We start from the raw sequence: 20359 nt of genomic DNA, 5'->3' as shown, positions 1-20359 counted from the left end.
GCATTGTATATAAGTTTCAAAGTCTTTGGTTGAAGCAAACTAAAGTTAGAGAATGGAAACAACATATTTAGAAATTTTTAGGTTTATAAAGGGGATAACTCATGAAAGGTATAAGTGATGCTACTCAATTTCGAACAAGATCTGTGTTTTGTGGTACTTAGCATTGTTTTTGAATTTCACAACATTGGTTGAGGAACACTAAAGTTAGAGAATGGAAACAACAGATTTAGCAATGTTTCCACTAATAAAGGGTATAAATCATGAATGGTATATACCGTATACATATTTTTACAGAATACTGATTATTTTACTTGCCTCAAAATCTTGCAGATTTATATTCAAAGTCTGTAACTGTTCATTGGTTAATGGGGGGAATTCTTTAAGCCATGATAATGCTAAAAAAAAAAAAAAAAAAATGTTTATTTTTATGTATAATTGCTCAATCATCTTTTAAAATGTGTAATTGAAAATATGAAATTGCATATTCCAGATGATATCATGGTTATTTTCAATGAAAATACCTTACTTTGTATTAAGGCTCAGTAGGGTGAAAATTTTCACCTCTAGATCACAAGACATAAGTCTCTAGGAAGACACGTTATCATATTCCATCACATTATTTTGACTCCATGTCAACTATTTAGTCTAAGATGCATTATTTTTTTATTAGTTATTAGTGGCTTTGAACTAGCTGTCAGTTAACTTAGAGTGCTCTTAGATCTGTACCTAGTGTCTTTTTGTTGTTGGGATGTACAAGTACACGGCCACGTCCACTTGTATTATTGTCTATCTGATTAGTTAAACCTTTTTCAACTGATTTTTATAGTTTGTTCTTATGTTGTACTGTTATACCACTGTCCAGGTTAGGGGAGTGTTGGGATCCAGCTAACATGTTTAACCCTGCCACATTCTGTATGTATGTGTCTGTCCCAAATCAGGAGCCTGTAATTCAGGGGTTGTCCTTTGTTTATGTGTTGCATATTTGTTTTTCGTTCATTTTTTGTACATATATTAGTCCGTTAGTTTCTCTTTTGAATTGTTTTACATGTGTCATTTCGGGGCCTTTTATAGCTGAATATGCAGTATGGGCTTTGCTCATCGTTGAAGGCCATATGGTGACCTATAGTTGTTAACTTCTGTGTTATTTTGGTCTCTAGGAGAGTTATCTCATTGTCAATCATACCAAATTTTCTTTTTTTTTAATAGTCTTTGCTCTTGCTGTGTGCAGAAGATAACAATTTCAAAATCTGTAGATTAAACTAGTAAGGCCAGCATGCTACGATGAAACCACAGATGCAGCGCTATTTGTGTAATAAAATAATGCTTAAAGCATAATATTCACATTTAATTAATGAAATTTAGCTACTTGCATCAAGAAAATACTATACAATTAATAGTAAGACGATTCAGAAATCCTAAATATCCCATTATTTTTCAGTTAAATTGATCCTTTTTTAGAATTTTTTCAATATCTCTTGTAATTTATAATTTAAATGCTTCTTTCTGTATTAATTGTTGATCTGACAATGTTAGCACACAATCACGATTTCATATCATCAGTTGAATACCAATGACCTTGACTCTTCAAATACACTGATTGCACACCTGGCATTTTTCAAATTTTGACTAGCATTTCTTCTATGTTAACCTTGCTAGTTTTGATGCAATTACTAAATTAAATTAAAACTGTTAATGCAAACATGTGACAAGAACATTATATATCATTGCAACTATTTCAGCCATGAAACAAAAGGGTTTTTGTAAAACTGTTTAAAATCTTATTCCTTATACAATAACATGCCAAACCAGCTCATTTTGTAAAAAGAAGCCTGCTAACATATCAGATTTTTTTCAATGATATGTTTTATGTCTTATGTCTATAGTTGTGTTTTAAGTAATCAACTGTCATGAAAAAAAAATGGATTGTAACTATTCACTTCATGATAGCACCTGCACAGAGGGCTGACATTAGAGAAGAACATATTGGTACACTTAAAACTATAATCTTACCATCTATAAGTGTTAATGATTTGAAATTTACATCTTTAGGTTTCTCTTCTATACAAATGCTGCTTGTTTCTGTTTCCATATCTTCAGTAGTATCTGGTACACTTTGGTCACTTGCTGATTGACCATTACCTGTACTATTGACTAAACCACCACCAGTTTGGTCAGTTGATATATCAGAAACTACTGAGTTAGCTGAATCTGTTTTCTGTTCAATAGGATTTGTTACTAGGCTTTTCTGCAAGTCACTGAACACCCTATATTAAAACATAGGTCATTAACAATTATATATATTTCCTTTCCTCTTAATTTGTTTTTATCAACATTATGTATTAATTAAAACAGTAAGAAAATAGGATAACATGTATCACATCAGCAGGATAATTACACTGAGCTAGCCTTTAGTAACTGAACATTCTTTATCATTATCATGCTTGTACTCCTGCTATTATGATCTTTTATTCAGGTTAAAGAGTTAACTGCTTTTCCAGTTTTAATTTTGATCATACTTCTTTTTTATGTGACTTTCATTATTTCACTGAAGTCGATATCATAAAAGAAAATTTAAAAAAAACAAGAATGTGTTAATAGTACACAGATGCCCCAATCACACTATCATTTGCTATGCTCAGTGGACTGTGAAATTGGAGTCAAATCTCTAATTTGGCATTAAAATCAGAAAGATCATATCATAGGGAACATGTGCACTAAGTTTCAAGTTGATTGGATTTCAACTTCATCAAAAACTACCTTAACTAATAACTTTAACCTGAAGCGAGACAGACAGACAAACAGATGGACAGACTAGAAAACATGATGCCCATAAAATGTTATCTCACTGACATATAGCCCTTATCACCTTAAATTAATAGCATAGAAAAGAAAAATCATACATCAAAGCTTGATATTATTTCAAGGCATCATTTGTATAAGTAATTAAAGTCTACCCAGATTTTCCTCTACATACCTATTAACAGCAACCATGGCAGCTTCCCTAGTCAGAGATGTTAAGTCAGCTCCAACATAACCTGGAGTATTTCTTGCTAGAAATTTATAGTCAAAATTTTCTGCCAGTTTTAAATTTCTGCATAATACTCTTAAAATCCTGTTAAACAGAAAATACTGTTAACATTTGTCAGACATATACTTAAAATCTTTTATTTTCGTATTTAATTACAACTCAAAGTACAACTATTTGTAAAGATTTTCAACTGCTGATTGGTGAATCATTAAATGTGTATTTTTTATGGATATACACGTTGTTTTTTCCATTGAAGGATACCAAATAGACATTTAACCATGTCAATGGAGGTCTAAATGTTCTTTTGTTTACAAGCATGTATGAGTCTGCTGTTTTGCCCATACACCAGTCAAACATGTAACTGAAAATATCTGACTTTCATTGTTTAGTTGTCAACGACATTGATTCAAAACTAGATTTACTTGATTTAAGTATTTTTCAGCAGTATTCTTATTTATGCTAAGCCAACATATTAAGCTGCTAAGTGAATGCCTGTCAAGACTCCATAAACTGTTAAAACAATCTGTTACCTTTCTCTGGAAGATTCATCTGGAATACCAAGACAGATTTCTTTATCAAATCTTCCAGCTCTTCGTAATGCAGGGTCTAATGAATCAGGTCTGTTAGTAGCTCCTATCACTAATACATGTAAGTCTGTCTTAGAACTCAAATCTGAAAACAGAAAAATCTGTCTTAGAACTCAAAGATGAAATCAGAAAAATCTGTATTGGAATTCAAATCTGAGAAGACAAAAAATCAAACTCATACACAATACCACTTTTATCTTTCAAAAATTAAGACATTTCTGCATTAGAAATGAATTTCTATGAGCTTGTAATTGTTAGGTTCCTGTTTTTTTAATTGCTTTTTATGTATGAGACTGTAGCCCAAACAGGATGTGTGACACCTATTTCTAAGTTTGAAATTGGTAAATTTTGTAACCAAAGTTAGTTACATTCAATGTATCTGTTGCAACTTTAAAAACATTCAGTAACATTTACCATCCATACAGGACAGTAACTGAGCCACAATCCTTCTCTCCATGTCTTTAGAAGCTGTTTCTCTCTTTGGTGTAATGGCATCTATCTCATCTATAAACAGCACACATGGTGCAGCAGCCTGTGTATAATTAAAATATAGCAATATACAATATTAGGTCAATGTCAGAAAAATATAAACTTTTTTTGTATGAGGCTGAGAAACTAGGGTTCCCAGTTTTGTTTTTATACTGCAACTTGATTTAAATAAACTCATAAAAAAACCAGGATTTAATTTTATATTTTCGCCAGATGCATGTTTTGTCTTCAATAGACTCATCAGTGACGCTTGAATCCAAACAAGTTGAAAAGGCCAAATAAAGTATGAAGTTGAAGAGCATGGAGGACCAAAATTCCTAAAAGTTTTGCCAAACACAGCTTTAAGTTAATCTATTCCTGAGGTCAGGTAATCTATTTCTGAGGTAGAAAAGCCAAAGTATTTCAAAAATAATTTCAAAAGTTTTGTAAACAGTTAAATTATAAATATGACCATATCAATGATGATTCATTTCAGCACAGGAGTGCCGACTACTGTTTAACACATAGATAGCAATCAAAATAGAAACACAAATTTCAAACTTTTTTTCATCCTGTAATGAAGCTCTGATTTTGACAAAAGTGTTCCATGATGAAATTGACTTGGCACAAAATAAAGCTGTGTTATTATATTTAGGAAATAAACACAACTAGTTGCAGTATAAAATTCAAGTCAGTGCTGGAAAAGAAACAAATTCACAAGGAGATGGTATTGTTAATACAACTGACATAAGCCTTGCTGACAGGAACTGTGACATATAAAATTACCTTACAATAACTCTAAATTTAATGAGGTTTAAATATTTTCAAAACATTTAGAGGAGTGCTGAATAAAAGGTGCCCTGCTCCAAAGTCACAAAACAAATTGCATCTATACATTTTCTTTACATACTATATCAAATAAATCTCTTTAGCCTCCTATGAACATTGGATACATACCACTGCACTATCAAATAAATCTCTTTAGCCTCCTATAAATATTGGATACATACCACTGCACTATCAAATAAATCTCTTTAGCCTCCTATAAACATTGGATACATACCACTGCACTATCAAATAAATCTCTTTAGCCTCCTATAAATATTGGATACATACCACTGCACTATCAAATAAATCTCTTTAGCCTCCTATAAACATTGGATACATACCACTGCACTATCAAATAAATCTCTTTAGCCTCCTATAAACATTGGATACATACCACTGCACTATCAAATAAATCTCTTTAGCCTCCTATAAACATTGGATACATACCACTGCACTATCAAATAAATCTCTTTAGCCTCCTATAAACATTGGATACATACCACTGCACTATCAAATAAATCTCTTTAGCCTCCTATAAACATTGGATACATACCACTGCACTATCAAATAAATCTCTTTAGCCTCCTATAAATATTGGATACATACCACTGCACTATCAAATAAATCTCTTTAGCCTCCTATAAACATTGGATACATACCACTGCACTATCAAATAAATCTCTTTAGCCTCCTATAAACATTGGATACATACCACTGCACTATCAAATAAATCTCTTTAGCCTCCTATAAATATTGGATACATACCACTGCACTATCAAATAAATCTCTTTAGCCTCCTATGAACATTGAATACATACCACTGCACTATCAAATAAATCTCTTTAGCCTGCACTATCAAATAAATCTCTTTAGCCTCCTATAAATATTGGATACATACCACTGCGCTATCAAATAAATCTCTTTAGCCTCCTATAAACATTGGATACATACCACTGCACTATCAAATAAATCTCTTTAGCCTCCTATAAACATTGAATACATACCACTGCACTATCAAATAAATCTCTTTAGCCTCCTATAAACATTGGATACATACCACTGCACTATCAAATAAATCTCTTTAGCCTCCTATAAATATTGGATACATACCACTGCACTATCAAATAAATCTCTTTAGCCTCCTATAAACATTGGATACATACCACTGCACTATCAAATAAATCTCTTTAGCCTCCTATAAATATTGGATACATACCACTGCACTATCAAATAAATCTCTTTAGCCTCCTATAAACATTGGATACATACCACTGCACTATCAAATAAATCTCTTTAGCCTCCTATAAATATTGGATACATACCACTGCACTATCAAATTTATCTCTTTAGCCTCCTATGAACATTGGATACATACCACTGCACTATCAAATTTATCTCTTTAGCCTCCTATGAACATTGGATACATACCACTGCACTATCAAATTTATCTCTTTAGCCTCCTATAAATATTGGATACATACCACTGCACTATCAAATAAATCTCTTTAGCCTCCTATAAATATTGGATACATACCACTGCACTATCAAATAAATCTCTTTAGCCTCCTATAAACATTGGATACATACCACTGCACTATCAAATAAATCTCTTTAGCCTCCTATAAATATTGGATATATACCACTGCACTATCAAATAAATCTCTTTAGCCTCCTATGAACATTGGATACATACCACTGCACTATCAAATTTATCTCTTTAGCCTCCTATAAATATTGGATACATACCACTGCACTATCAAATAAATCTCTTTAGCCTCCTATAAACATTGGATACATACCACTGCACTATCAAATAAATCTCTTTAGCCTCCTATAAATATTGGATACATACCACTGCACTATCAAATAAATCTCGTACTTTCTCTTCTGATTCACCAGATACTCCTGACACTATTTCTGTAGCTGCTATCTTGATAAACGAAAGACTTAATTCCTACAAATATAAGAAATGACTTGCTTACATATGGAATATACAGTGGAAAGCCTTAAATGCAAATCTTATTACCATCGATATTATGTGACTGATACTAATGTTCATTTAGAAAAAAAGAAGAATCCAGTTCACTAACTAAGATTTTAATATGGACCTTTTTAAGACACATTATAATATTAGTTGTCACACATATTACTTGCATATAAAAATTTATCCAAATTCAAGCATGCATTAACTGCAGGTTTATGTTGGAAATAGAAGAAATCACCTAATTTGGACCTCAGGAAAAGTCTGCATGCCTGAATACAGATAGCTGGCCAGTTTGGATACAGATGTTGTTTAAATACTCTTCCTCAAGAAAACGAAACTTGTTTAATTAAAGCTTTGATTTGCTTTATAGGGAAACCACAAGAATAATAATTTGCATAAAAAAAAATAGGATGTGCAAAATTGTATCATACATGTAGATTGATGGTTCTGACAAAGTTTAAATAAATTCTAAAGAGGGATTCCAGAGAAGCTGTATTCCTAAAAAGGTTATGTAATAGTTTGTCAATGGAAGTAGATTAAACTATCCAAAACATGTATACTTGCTAAATATCATTTCTTAAGTTTAGTGAACCGTGAAATTGAGGTCAAAACTCTAAATTAGAATTAGAAAGATCCTATCAAAGGGAACATGCGTGCTAAGTTTCAAGTTGATTGGACTTCAACTTCTTCAAAAACTACTACCTGAAGTGGAAGAAACAGACACACATACCAAAAAAAATAATGCCCCTAGATAGGGTATGAACATATGTACTAGTCAACTTACTATTTTCTTGCTTATTTCTTTTGTGAAAAATATGTATTAATCAGCTTACCCCAGCAATGGCATGTGCTAGTAGTGTTTTACCACATCCAGGAGGTCCATGTAATAAAAATCCTCTAGGTGGCGTTACTCCCAGTTGTTGATATACCTCTGGATGTCTCATGTGTACCAATAATTTACATATTTCCTGGAAAAAGGTTGAATATTTTATCATGTAATTGAAATCAACAGATTTTTTAACCTTCAAACTAATGAGTAACTTCTATATACACAACTTTGGTTATCTTTTTGGTATATTTTCTATATTTGAGCAATGTCAACAATGAAAAGTTAAACAAGGGATACACAAGGCATAACCATTTTGTTGACACATTTGGCCCAGCAAAAAAATCATTCTTATACAGGTAAACCAATGATATACATAGATCTCGAAATCAATCAGACGTAGAAAAATCATCATCATTCAATTGCATGTGCATTTTTGGTTTCTTTTATATATGTCTTCAGAGGTCATCTTGAGGATTGTTTAATAAGTCTAAAGGACACACAAAATGCTGTACATCATAATGAGTTCATGTATTGTAAATTGTTTCTCTTGGACATTTTGTTATTTGAATAAATGTTTTATGTGGGCCAACTGAAGCATGCCTCCGGTTGGGGGATTTTCTCGCTGTATTGAAGACCCATTTGTGGCCTTCTGCTGTTTTCCGCTCTTTGGTCAGGTTGTTTTCTTTTTGACACATTCCCCATTTCCATTCTCAATTTTATTTAGTATGTGTTTTTAATCAAATATAAGAATTCAGGTCAAATCAGTGAACATGAATTTGTCAGCTAATGCCCTTTAAATATTCAAACTTACCACTAGTTTGTCATCATTGCCTCCAATATCAGCAAATGTAACAGTAGATTTCTGTACATCTGGACCTGTAAATAAACACACAAATGAAATTTTCAAAAAAAGGAAATATAACACAAGGCCCATGTATTTTTTTAAATGTTTAACTTAAATTCATTGTAAGAATTATTTCAATCAAATTTTGCACACCATGTCACTAACCTTTCTTTTCTTTTTCGTCATTGTCCTGTTTTTTTCTTTTCTTTTTGGGTGTGGCACTTGACTTCTGAAAATTTATACATAAATCTATTTAAAATCCTGCTTAAAACAGATTGATTTCAAATCCAAATCATTTCAGGACATAAAGACAAAATACACTATTTATATGAATTTTGATATATATTGTAATTTCAACTTCCAAAACTAAAGCAGAATTTGGTTAGAAGATATAAAAAATAAGTATGGAAATCAATGCTTTTACAACAATAGGTTCAAAAGATCAACTTGTTGCTACCGGTATACCTTTAATGATCTTTTGTTTCCAATGGATTCATTAACTATAGAACCTGTTCTACTTTGTCTGTCAGATTCCTGTGCTAAATCTACACTAACTACAGAGCCCGGTCTACTCTGTCTATCTGTTTCCTGTGCTAAATCTATGCTATCGTCACACAAGTCATCATTGTCACCAATGACAACAATATCTGATTTACTGTCGTTTTTTTCTTCCAAATTTTCAAGCAATACGTCTGAATTCTTAATTGAGTTATTAAATGTTGTTTGTAAAGGTGAGGGCCTTTCTCCTGTTCTGTCTATAAGGAAGAGTTTATTTGAAGGTTTCTGGTTATGATCAGCTGTTCTGTTTGGTGTTGAAGTTTTTTTATACATATTTGTCATCATATTATTGATAGAGTTCTTATCCTGAAATTAAAAGAAAATTTCTTAATATAATCATTGCATATAGTTTGACATAAATAGTAATAGTCTTTGTAATAAACAAGATTAAGCAAACTTTAAGGAATCCCTGAATGAATGAAATAGAATGAAAATAAGGTATTTTGTGTTCATGCCTTCATCCTATGTCAATCTCATATTGAAAAGAGTAATTAATGCATTAATTTTTTTTTTTAAATTGGATCTAATCCACATTTTTTTCTTCTTTCCTAGTTTGTGAGCAAAACCAAAAGTGTTTTATAATGATATTTTCACCTGAAATCACCAACCATAGGAATACCTTTTGTTTCTTGATAACATGTTTTCACCATATTTTTTAAGCTACAATAAGATGTTTTTGTGTTAGTTTTCTGTTTTATCTCTCAATACATTTTCATATTATGGTTTTCTGCCCTTTGGTCAGGTTTTAGTATCTTTGACACGTTCCCTATTTCCATTCTCAATTCTATGTCCACTTACTTCAATGGTCTCAACATAAATATCTTGAACCTGAACATAAATTTACCTTGTGCTGTTCAGATTCAGGATTTTTCAAACATATTACCGCATATGTTATCTGATGAACATCTTACCTCATACTTTATATATGAGCTGTTATCTGATGAACAATTCTTTTAAAATACCTCATACTGTACACATGAGCTGTTATCTAAAGAACATCTTACCTCATACTGTACATATGAGTTGTTATCTGAAGAAAAACTGGCTGAATCACTCTCAGAATCTATAGCCTCACTAGTAAATAGAAATAGTGAAATAAAATATAATAAAATCATCAAATATACCATAATTGTAATTCAGTGGTTGTCATTTGTTTATGTCTTACATATTTGTTTTTCGTTCATTTTTTTAACATAAATTGGGCCGTTAGTTTTGTCGTTTGAATTGTTTTACATTGCCATTTCAGGGCCTTTTATAGCTGACTATGCAGTATGGGTTTTGTTCATTGTTGAAGGCCACACGGTGACCTATAGTTGTTAATTTCTGTGTCATTTGGTCTCTTGGAGAGTTGTCTCATTGGCAATCATACCACATCTTCTTTTTTTTACATAACTATGTACAAAGTTTGATTCAAGGTTGAAATAGTATTATTGTAATGACTTTTGACAGGAGCTTCTTCATTTTATTATGTTTTATTCGAGTGAAGGAATATCTGATTTAAATCATTATCTCAAGTAAATATTTAAAACTTTTCTTAAACAAAATCCTATTCTATAACACTAGACCAAATTGAGTTATGTCCTTAACCATAGTAGTTTGTCAAATATGTGCACCTTTATGACATCATTTACCAGATAGAGGGGCCCACTTGTATCCCTGCACTAATTTAGTTCATCAAGCATCTTTGCGATTGTCATTATGCAGGATAAACTAGAAATACTGATTGTTTTGTAGGAACTTAATGACAATTCCCTGATACAGCAGTTAAAGTGCTGGTTATAAATAATTAGAATTTAATTGGCAGAAAATTTGTGCAATAAAGCATCACATTTTTTTTCAAGGAAAACTGTTGGAGTTACAGATGACACAAATAAGGTATCCTCTATAGCATTAACTGACAAAAAAAAATATTCACATCATATGAGAAACCTCAGAACAGACAATACAAGGGGAGACAATTAATATAACTGTCAATCAATACAATTCATGCAATGCAAAATTATAATTGTACAGGAACATAGTTCTCATAAAATAAACAAATCATTTCATACATGTCATTCTTCTTCTGTCTCTTTTTCAGGTATTTTGTTTCAAGATCATCAATAGGATTCCTTTGATTTCTGTCTTTCTCTTCTTGCAATACACAACTATAGGCTGAAAACAATTCATGACTTTTTATTATCTAAAAAATAGACATTAATAAAAAGCTTATCTATTAATTGTAGCAGTATTCCATATTTACAAAAAATAAAGACATACACTAATATTTCTGATCTCATGGAGGTAATAATTTTCAATGCACGTCAGGTTTTTGTTTTTATTATTCTTAATTTGACTTTAAGTTCTGGCTTTTTTCATAACACAGGGGTAAAAGTATGGGTAAAAACAATATATTACCTTTGAACAAGTCCTAAATCTATTTACACATTTCTTAATCTTACAGATCTGTGAGTGTTAATGTTCTACATGTATAAACAATGTAGTTGGTCATTTTGTAGAATTAATTCTCCAATGAAATTCTCTCATGATTCATGAATTGTGATTTCAAATACATCTGAACTTGAATTCTCTGATCTTATTTTGTTGTAGTTCAGAAGATAATACTGTTTAAAAATACTATACCTTTGCCTACCAATTTCACAAATACATTCTTTTTTCTTCTACCATATTCACTATAATGAAAAGTATAGAAATTCATGAAAAACAATCATTAACTAGGGTTTTTATTACTTTTCATGCAATCTTTACCCAAAAATCACCTCTTCTGTACATGTACATTTCTTAGCTAATTAAATATGGCCTCTCAATGACATGTCTCTATATGAATGAATGAATGAATTATTATAGTGCAACCTGTATATATACAATGGATACATATTAACACAATATTACATTACAGCCAGCCAGATAGGCTTACAATGCTCTGACAAATTAAAGATCAAATTTTGAAAAATGGATAACATAGTTTTGGGTGAATGTCTAAATTATTAGAACAGTTAAAGTAAAATAGTTAGATAATTTCTCTTCTGATATGAAATATGTAGAAATATGGATTGATTATATTACTTTGAATTTCTTCAAATATCGAAATTTATTACAGCCAATCATGAATCATTGATTACCTTTTTCAATTAGCTCTTCAATATCCATAAATTACCTGTATTTTCTCTGTAGTTCCTCTGCAAGATATACAACACTTGTACACGTTCCTAGTTTCTTTGACTGTAGAAACTAAAATAAACAAATGATATTTCTTTGTAAAAACAGTTAAATTTAACTACCGTTTTTTGTTCTTTCTAAAACAATATAATACATAAACACACAAAGGTACAGAACATTAAGTATAAATTGTCAAAAAAAAATCAAATTTAAAAAAACTTTTTTTCATTTAGGCCATATTCATGATCATCTGGAACTGTATTCTTATATTTCCTCTGGACTTAAAATTTGGTAAAAAAATGAAGCTTTCTATTTCTGTTTATTACCTTATTTGCTCAACCAGAAAGAAATTGAAACCCAAACAGGATCCGTCAGACTCACCACAGTTTTTTGAAAATGCAAGTATTGTAAACAACTGTAGGACAAACTCAACATGTAATACAGAATTATAGTTATCCCGTACCATTGTAAACTCGTACCAACGTCAACTCGTACCACTAAAAAAATACTCGTACCAATGCAAACTCGTACCACTGCTAACTCGAACCAACTTATTTAAATGCATTTAAATGGTGTTAAATAATGAATATATACTTTACTTTCACCCAATACCTCTTAAGTCTGTAAAATATATATAATTTGAAAGTACAATGACCAATTTGTAGCTAATGTTCCTTTTCTATTGGCCCTGGATATAAAATACTTCAGACTGGTTTTTTAATTACTTATATTTGTAATATTATTAAAGTTTCACCCCAAGAAAATATTTATTTTTCATGAATAAATCTTAGCAGTTAAAACGGTTAATCAAAATGATTTCCAAAATGAAATTCTTACTGTCTATAAATAACAATGAAATGTAACTGTTTCCTGTTAAGGGGTTTCCCGAATTTTCCCCGCCAAAAAGCAAATGGCTTTCAACAATTGTAAACGTCTTGAGCCGAACAGTTTTATCATTTTTACACAATTTAATCTACTGTGTGATGGTTCATATTCTGGACGCCAGTCTTTGCTCCTTTGTAATAAATCTACATACCAAAAAACAAATATGAAGCTTAGAAATGGAAAAATATTAAATACTAAACTCGTTCAAAGGGTACTATCTACACGTCTCAATCTTCAGAATCGCTTATCTAAAAATACTACCATAGCTAACGTTTTTAACAATAAAAATCGTGGTTACCCTTCTATCGATAAGTGTCATGCCAAAAAATGACTTACGTGTCCCCGTCTTTCCACCAACAATACAGTAAGGTCCACATTTAATGGTCGCACATTTTCTCTAAATTTTGAAACTGATATTACTTGAAAAACAAACAGTATTATTTATTTACTCACATGAAACAAACCGGGATGCGGTATTCAGTACGTAGGTGAAACTGGGCGATATTTATCTAAACGCACGCAAGAACACCTGTATCGTTTTAAAAGACCCAATAAATTCAAAAGTATCATTTATCAACATCTTAAGAAGCACAGTCATCCTATTAAATATTTAACAGTTCAACCTTTAGAAGTAGTAAATAAGCAGCCTGGTGAATCTCATTCCAAGTTTGTACGATCACAAAAAATAAATGAATTAAATTGGATTAAAAAATTACAGACAGTCTACCCTCTCGGTCTTAATGATAATATCATGGGAATTGGCAATATATCAAGAACCGATTCTGTTAACATTTTGAATATAGTTTCTAAAACTGTTCGTAAAAATCGTTCTCATGGACGCAGAAAAAATCGCAATCAAAGAAAATTTCGGACCAACCATACAAATATTTCGGACCTAATTTCCATTTAAAAAAACAACGGCAGACATTATCTGTTAACCAAGCTTTGTTCTTTACCTATAAATAAATTAAATAAAATTTTAGAGGATTGCAACACAATTTCATATTACAGTCCTAAGTATGAAATTGTCCAAATTATAATGGCATATTGTTATTCTAAACTGTTTCCAAAAATTGATCGCCCTGAAGATCATAAAAAACATTTTATTAAAATAAAGTATGTCAATAAAGGTTTTGATTTTGTAAATATTGCCGGTATTTTTAACGACCATTCTGTTAAAGACCAAATTCCTGGATATTTTGATAATACTGAACTCCCTCTCATTTGTTATATTTACAAGAAATCTACCCGAAAATATGTGTTTAATTATAGCCAATTGTGTAAAGATGTAAATATCACTGAAAATACACCTATGTTGTGTAATTGCAGTAATTCAGATTACACCTATGGACCAATTTCCCATGTTATAACAGGAGACCTTAACATCGTTCGCGACCGAGAGTTAAAATCATTCCTCAGTAAAGGACCTAAATATCGTCCCCCGTCAACTATTAACTGGAATGAGTGTCGTAATATCATCAACGACTCACTCCGCGCCTACTGTTTGAAATGGGTAAAACGGGAAAAAGCTGACAAAAAATCTTTGGACTCTTTTTTTAATTCAGTAATGAAGATAGTTGATATTCGAATACAACATTTTAAAGAACATTTTACCCTCAACAAAAAACTATAAAAACCCTATTTCGCGTATCAAAAATAAACTAACAGAACTAGCCAAGGAATTTGTTTTTGTCCCAGCTGATAAAGCTGCTAATAATATCATTATTGTTTGACGTAAATTTTATATAGAGGTTCTGCAGAAGGAAATCACGAATTCACCAACATTCCAACTTACTTCATTTTCAGAAAACGACATCTGTAACAAACATAAACTTTTAGCTACTTCTTTACAAGCAGAACCAAACACAATGAAAGTCCCAACTATGTACTGGCTTCCGAAGCTGCACAAAAAACCTTACAAATATAGATTTATTTCATCTTCCAGCCATTGTTCAACTACTAAATTGTCTGTTTTACTTACTAGTACACTTGGTACAATAAAAAACCTGATAATAAATTGTTCAAATACGGCCTTTGAAAATAGTGGAATTAATTACTTTTGGAGTGTCAAAAACTCGTTGGAAGTACTTGATAAATTGCATGCATATATTGGTGATTTTGAATCTGTTCAAAGTTTTGATTTTTCTACCCTATATACCACTTTGCCTCATATTCTTATTAAGAAAAAATTCACATCCCTAATTAACTGGGCATTTAAAAAGTCGGAATGCGAGTACATATGTTCAAACTCTTTTAGATCATTTTTTAGTAGCAATAAACAAAAGAACTATGTCAATTGGACATGCTTTGATACTATTTATGCACTTGAATTTTTACTTGATAACATTTTTGTTCGCTTTGGAGATTCCGTATATCGTCAAGTTATTGGAATTCCAATGGGGACTAACTGTGCACCACTTATTGCGGACCTGTTTTTGTATTGTTATGAGTTACAATTTATGACTAAAATTAGCAAAGACCCATCAAAACAACATTTGATACAAAAAATTTAACAATACTTTTAGATATTTGGATGATATATTGGCTCTAAATAATGACGACTTCAGTATGTATACTAAAGAAATTTATCCTGTAGAACTTACTTTAAATAAAGCTAATGATAACAATGACCACTGCCCTTTCCTCGATCTTGATATCTATATCATAAACGGGAAGCTTAATACAAAAATTTATGATAAAAGAGATGATTTTTCATTTCCTATTGTTAATTATCCATTTTTAGATGGTGACGTTCCCTTGTCACCATCTTATGGTGTTTATATATCTCAACTTGTACGATTCGCTCGTGTATGTAACAATGTATTAGATTTTAGCGAGAGAAATTTATGTATTACTGAAAAATTATTACACCAGGGTTTTCGATATCACAAACTGGTCAAAACATTTACTAAATTTTATCACCGGTATAAGGAAATAATTCGTAAATATAACTCAACATGCAGACATCTTATACGTTCAGGTATTTCACATCCAAAATTTTATGGAAATATTCTTTATAAAGCACAAAAATGTCAGTATTCTCCTCAGAAACTAACAAAACCTTTAAATAGACTTATTAAAAGGGGATATAGTTACGATACTGTTGTCAGGTCATTAAAGATTGCATATTTTGGCTTTAACATTGATTCACTGATAGGGTCTTTGCATCGGAACTAAACACATTTATTTCTAAAAAAACAGTTGTTGGCATGACACGGGTTATGTTCTTCTCATATATTTTATGATAGTATGATACTAAACCCCTAACGGGAGGGATTGTACCTGATATTCATATGATGAAGACATAATCTTTCAATCAGTTTAATTGAGGTCTGGAGCTGGCATGTCAGTTAACTGCTAGTAGTCTGTTGTTATTTATGTATTATTGTCATTTTATTTATTTTCTTTTGTTACATCTTTTGACATCAGACTCGGACTTCTCTTGAACTGAATTTTAATGTGCGTATTGTTATTCTTTTAATTTTCTACATTGGCTAGAGGTATAGGGGGAGGGTTGAGATCTCATAAACATGTTTAACCCCGCCGCAATTTTGCGCCTGTCCCAAGTCAGGAGCCTCTGGCCTTTGTTAGTCTTGTATGATTTTAAATTTTAGTTTCTTGTGTATAATTCGGAGTTTAGTATGACGTCCATTATCACTGTACTATTATGCATATTTTAGGGGCCAGCTGAAGGACACCTACGGGTGCGGGAATTCTCGCTACATTGAAGACCCATTGGTTGCCTTCGGCTGTTGTTTGCTCTATGGTCGGGTGGTTGTCGCTTTGACATATTCACCATTTCCTTTCTCAATTTTATAGCATTCGATTGGTGATCATGGATTACAGCTTTAATTAATTTAATTTGGATATAGATATTCAACTTAAGTTACAGTTAAAGCAATGTTTTTTTTTACTTTCTTCTGGATTAAAACTAGTTTGAAAGATCAGTTTATAAAATAAAGCTTATAAAAACATTCGTATTTTTGTCTAAGCTTTCCTTAAAATCCAGTATAAAATTCAAGTAATTCAACTTTATTTTTATTAAGTTCACAAAAGAAAAAAACATAGAACATTCATGTTTTTTAATATATTTTTAATGGTACGACTTCCCAGTGGTACGAGTTTACGTTGGTACGAGTTAACTTTTTTGGTACAAGTTAACGTGATACGAGTTTTCTGTGGTACGAGTTAACTTGCTTCCATAATACATCAAGGTTTTATTTCTCTCAATTAAGAGTTACCTTAATTTTAACTATATATTTTCATTGTTTGAGGGTCACATCTTCTGCAAAGATTGCCTATTTTCTCAAACTTGTAGAGGACATCAGTTTAGTGAAATATCAAAAAATCAAAAGACTACTCAGTCTTAAAATTAAATAATCTATGGAAGGCATTTATTTTTCATATATGTCCCTTATACAGCATAATACATATACAAGTTAAGATAACCATCTCACAAATTATACTTTGTAAATTTAATTTATTTCCAAATAACCCACAAGGATGATGTATCCATAGGGACTTGACTACAGGTCATACATTTGTACATACATGTATAGCTCGCTAATCGTCTACATTATACATACATTTAAAAAAAAATAATGTGTCCCTTCTATCAAACACTGACACTTAAAATGCAGGTAAATGTTTAACGGGCTATACAAGGATTGAACTTACGACTTTGGCAATTGTAGCCCACACCTTATTTTAGAGGCGATAGGGCTCCTGCAAATTCCAAACCCTGCTATACATTTGTATTGTTGACCTTTCAGTGTTCCAGCTAGGATTTCAAAAGGGCAGGGTGCCAATCCTGAAAAAGGGCATTTAACGCTTGATATGATTATATGAAAAGGGCATGTTTTAATAAAGATATTAATCAAACATTGTGTTTATTCATTGAAATCACTGGTTATACAAGAACTACATCACTAGCCCATATAGAACTCTATCTTTCTACTTTTTAGGCTGAAAAACTTGTCAAGCAGCTTGTCACACAAGTTTTTAAATCATTGCTTGGCACAGTTAAGCTTTATATGCAGCATGATTTGAAAGGTGTCCTGCTTCATTCTGTTTCTATGGTCTGACACACTTTACCAGTTTCACCTTTCTACCTCTGCTGTGCTTTATGGCAATACAGCACAAAACAGCTGTGCCCAGTAAATGCACAATGTTAGGATGTATAGCAACAGTGAAAATTTGTATCAAAAATAAAAAAAAACAGAAAAAGATTACCAAGGCACCCTAACAACACTGCTACTAAGACCCTCTTTAACTTTTCCCATAACTCAAAATACCTTAACATATATGTTCTTAAGCAAGAAGTATGTAGACATATTTTAGAATATTATAAGAGGGTTCCTCAATGCTAGGAAAAAATCAGATTGAGTTATCTTTCTTTATTCGGGTGTGCTCCTTCTTTGGAGGATTATAAACAGTACGTAGAAAATGTAAATATGATCAACAATATGGCGGTTGATTTTGTTATTTTCGTATAAAAAATGAGGGCAGTCAATGACAAATATGTCTGAATTTGCTATTTATTTCAAGTAAAACAAGTAAAACGATGTCTTCCATGAGTTGTTTGTGGTTTTCAACTTTCTGTCATTACGTTTTCTCCATGAAACTACGGTAAACATTGCAAATTGTGCCCAAGTTGTCGTATGCACATTTCTTCAAAGATAATTGCCGACCGACTGATTCTACTTGAATGAATTAATGTTGATGATCATTAGTGACCCATCCGATTAACGGATTACCTATAACAACAGATTATGACACCAGTTGTAACCGTTGATTAGCTTGGGGTCGTTAACAAAGTCATAAACTTTTCGCCAGGTAAAATTTAGTAATTAGCGGATCATATCAATACGAACAAAATAATATACAATCGATCTTCAAAAAAGGCAGGGCGCCCTGGAAACTGTAAAAAGGGCACAGGGCGGCACTCGGGAAAGGGCGGGCGCCGCGCCCTCTGAAAACGGCCTAGCTGGAACACTGCCTTTACTTTAGCAGGTCAGGAATAACCACCAATTGGTGGATTATACCTCAATTGACGTATCATCCACCAATTGACGTATAATGGTATAGACCAATTGGTGTATAATTCTTTGTTTTTCAAAAGAAATTATTCTATCAAAATGGAGCATTATTTTCTTTAAACCATATTATGGTATGAAAACTTGTCAAACATTCCTAGTTTAGTATAGTGACATAACATATTGCATTTAATCAATAATTGTATTTGCAGTTTCTTCTATTGTTATCTTGTCAATTTTTGATTGGCAAATTTACCTGTAATCACCTGTCAATGGACATCATTACTGTTTGCAGTCATGTGATCATGAGTACAACTCCACAGGTGAATGGAGCTCTTTGTTAATACTTGACTTTCATTATTAAAAGTCAATCATGGTTAATAGTACAAATGTTTCAACAAAAGAATTGCTGTACACATGCATTCTCAAGAGACGCAGCAGGCTTTGACAAAACTGAAACTTTCAGAGGACTCAATAAGGGTCATAAAATAGGTTGCAAGTTGCAAAATCATGCTCCTATCGCACACTAGCATTTTATTACAAAAAAATTGCATTATACGTCAATTGGTCTATACCAATATACCTCAATTGGTGGATTATACGTCAATTGAGGTATAATCCACCAATTGGTGGTTATTCCTGACCTGTTTAGTCAAATCCCTATGGACACATCTCCACAAAGTATGGACGATCTTGTCCCATGGCCGATACATCTTTTTATGGCATCCTATGAATTTCATGGCAGTATGAACGTCGTGTCCTATATGGTGTTACTTGATTTAGACATTTCTAGACCTACAGGATGACAGGATACAAGTTGAGTACAAGACCTGACGTCGACTATTTTACAGTTTTAGTATCTATTTCATTTCTGATTTGTATGAAATTGGGGATGTTCGATAAGTTGCTTTTCAAACATACCTCGCGTATCCTTGGAATCAAACGTGGATCTGATATATGACTTGACATATTAAAGCTACAGTCGTTTGTTTTTTCTCACACATGGCCAAGGTAAACAGGAAGTACAATATATATCTAAACAAGTGAGGTTAAAAAAATACGGACAAACTTGTTTCAAATAATATTACAATTCAGATAACATTTATGTGGAATAAATACGGTTTTGTCAGAACATATAATTCAAAGATATTGTT

The 20359-nt window shown here is 31.8% G+C and overlaps 1 protein-coding gene across 1 annotated transcript in view; it reads right to left on the bottom strand.

The window, feature by feature from the left end:
* LOC143067526 (nuclear valosin-containing protein-like) overlaps positions 1-20283 on the bottom strand; it is a 30817-nt gene extending 10534 nt beyond the window's left edge. The window contains exons 1-15 of the mRNA XM_076240845.1: positions 20127-20283; positions 12284-12357; positions 11749-11798; positions 11178-11280; positions 10131-10200; positions 9034-9432; positions 8734-8797; positions 8536-8600; positions 7729-7863; positions 6764-6865; positions 4030-4147; positions 3559-3700; positions 2975-3112; positions 2011-2264; positions 316-395 (exon numbers count right to left, since the gene is read on the bottom strand). Coding sequence (XP_076096960.1) covers positions 316-395; positions 2011-2264; positions 2975-3112; positions 3559-3700; positions 4030-4147; positions 6764-6865; positions 7729-7863; positions 8536-8600; positions 8734-8797; positions 9034-9432; positions 10131-10200; positions 11178-11280; positions 11749-11798; positions 12284-12357; positions 20127-20174 — 1842 coding nt within the window. The 5' untranslated portion in view covers positions 20175-20283. The remainder of the gene's footprint in view (positions 1-315; positions 396-2010; positions 2265-2974; positions 3113-3558; positions 3701-4029; positions 4148-6763; positions 6866-7728; positions 7864-8535; positions 8601-8733; positions 8798-9033; positions 9433-10130; positions 10201-11177; positions 11281-11748; positions 11799-12283; positions 12358-20126) is intronic.
* Between the last annotated feature and the right edge of the window lie 76 nt (positions 20284-20359).

The sequence above is a fragment of the Mytilus galloprovincialis genome, chromosome 3, assembly GCF_965363235.1.
Source record: "Mytilus galloprovincialis chromosome 3, xbMytGall1.hap1.1, whole genome shotgun sequence".
Classification (NCBI taxonomy): Eukaryota; Metazoa; Mollusca; class Bivalvia; order Mytilida; family Mytilidae; genus Mytilus; species Mytilus galloprovincialis.
This window is presented reverse-complemented; position numbering and strand designations above follow the sequence as displayed.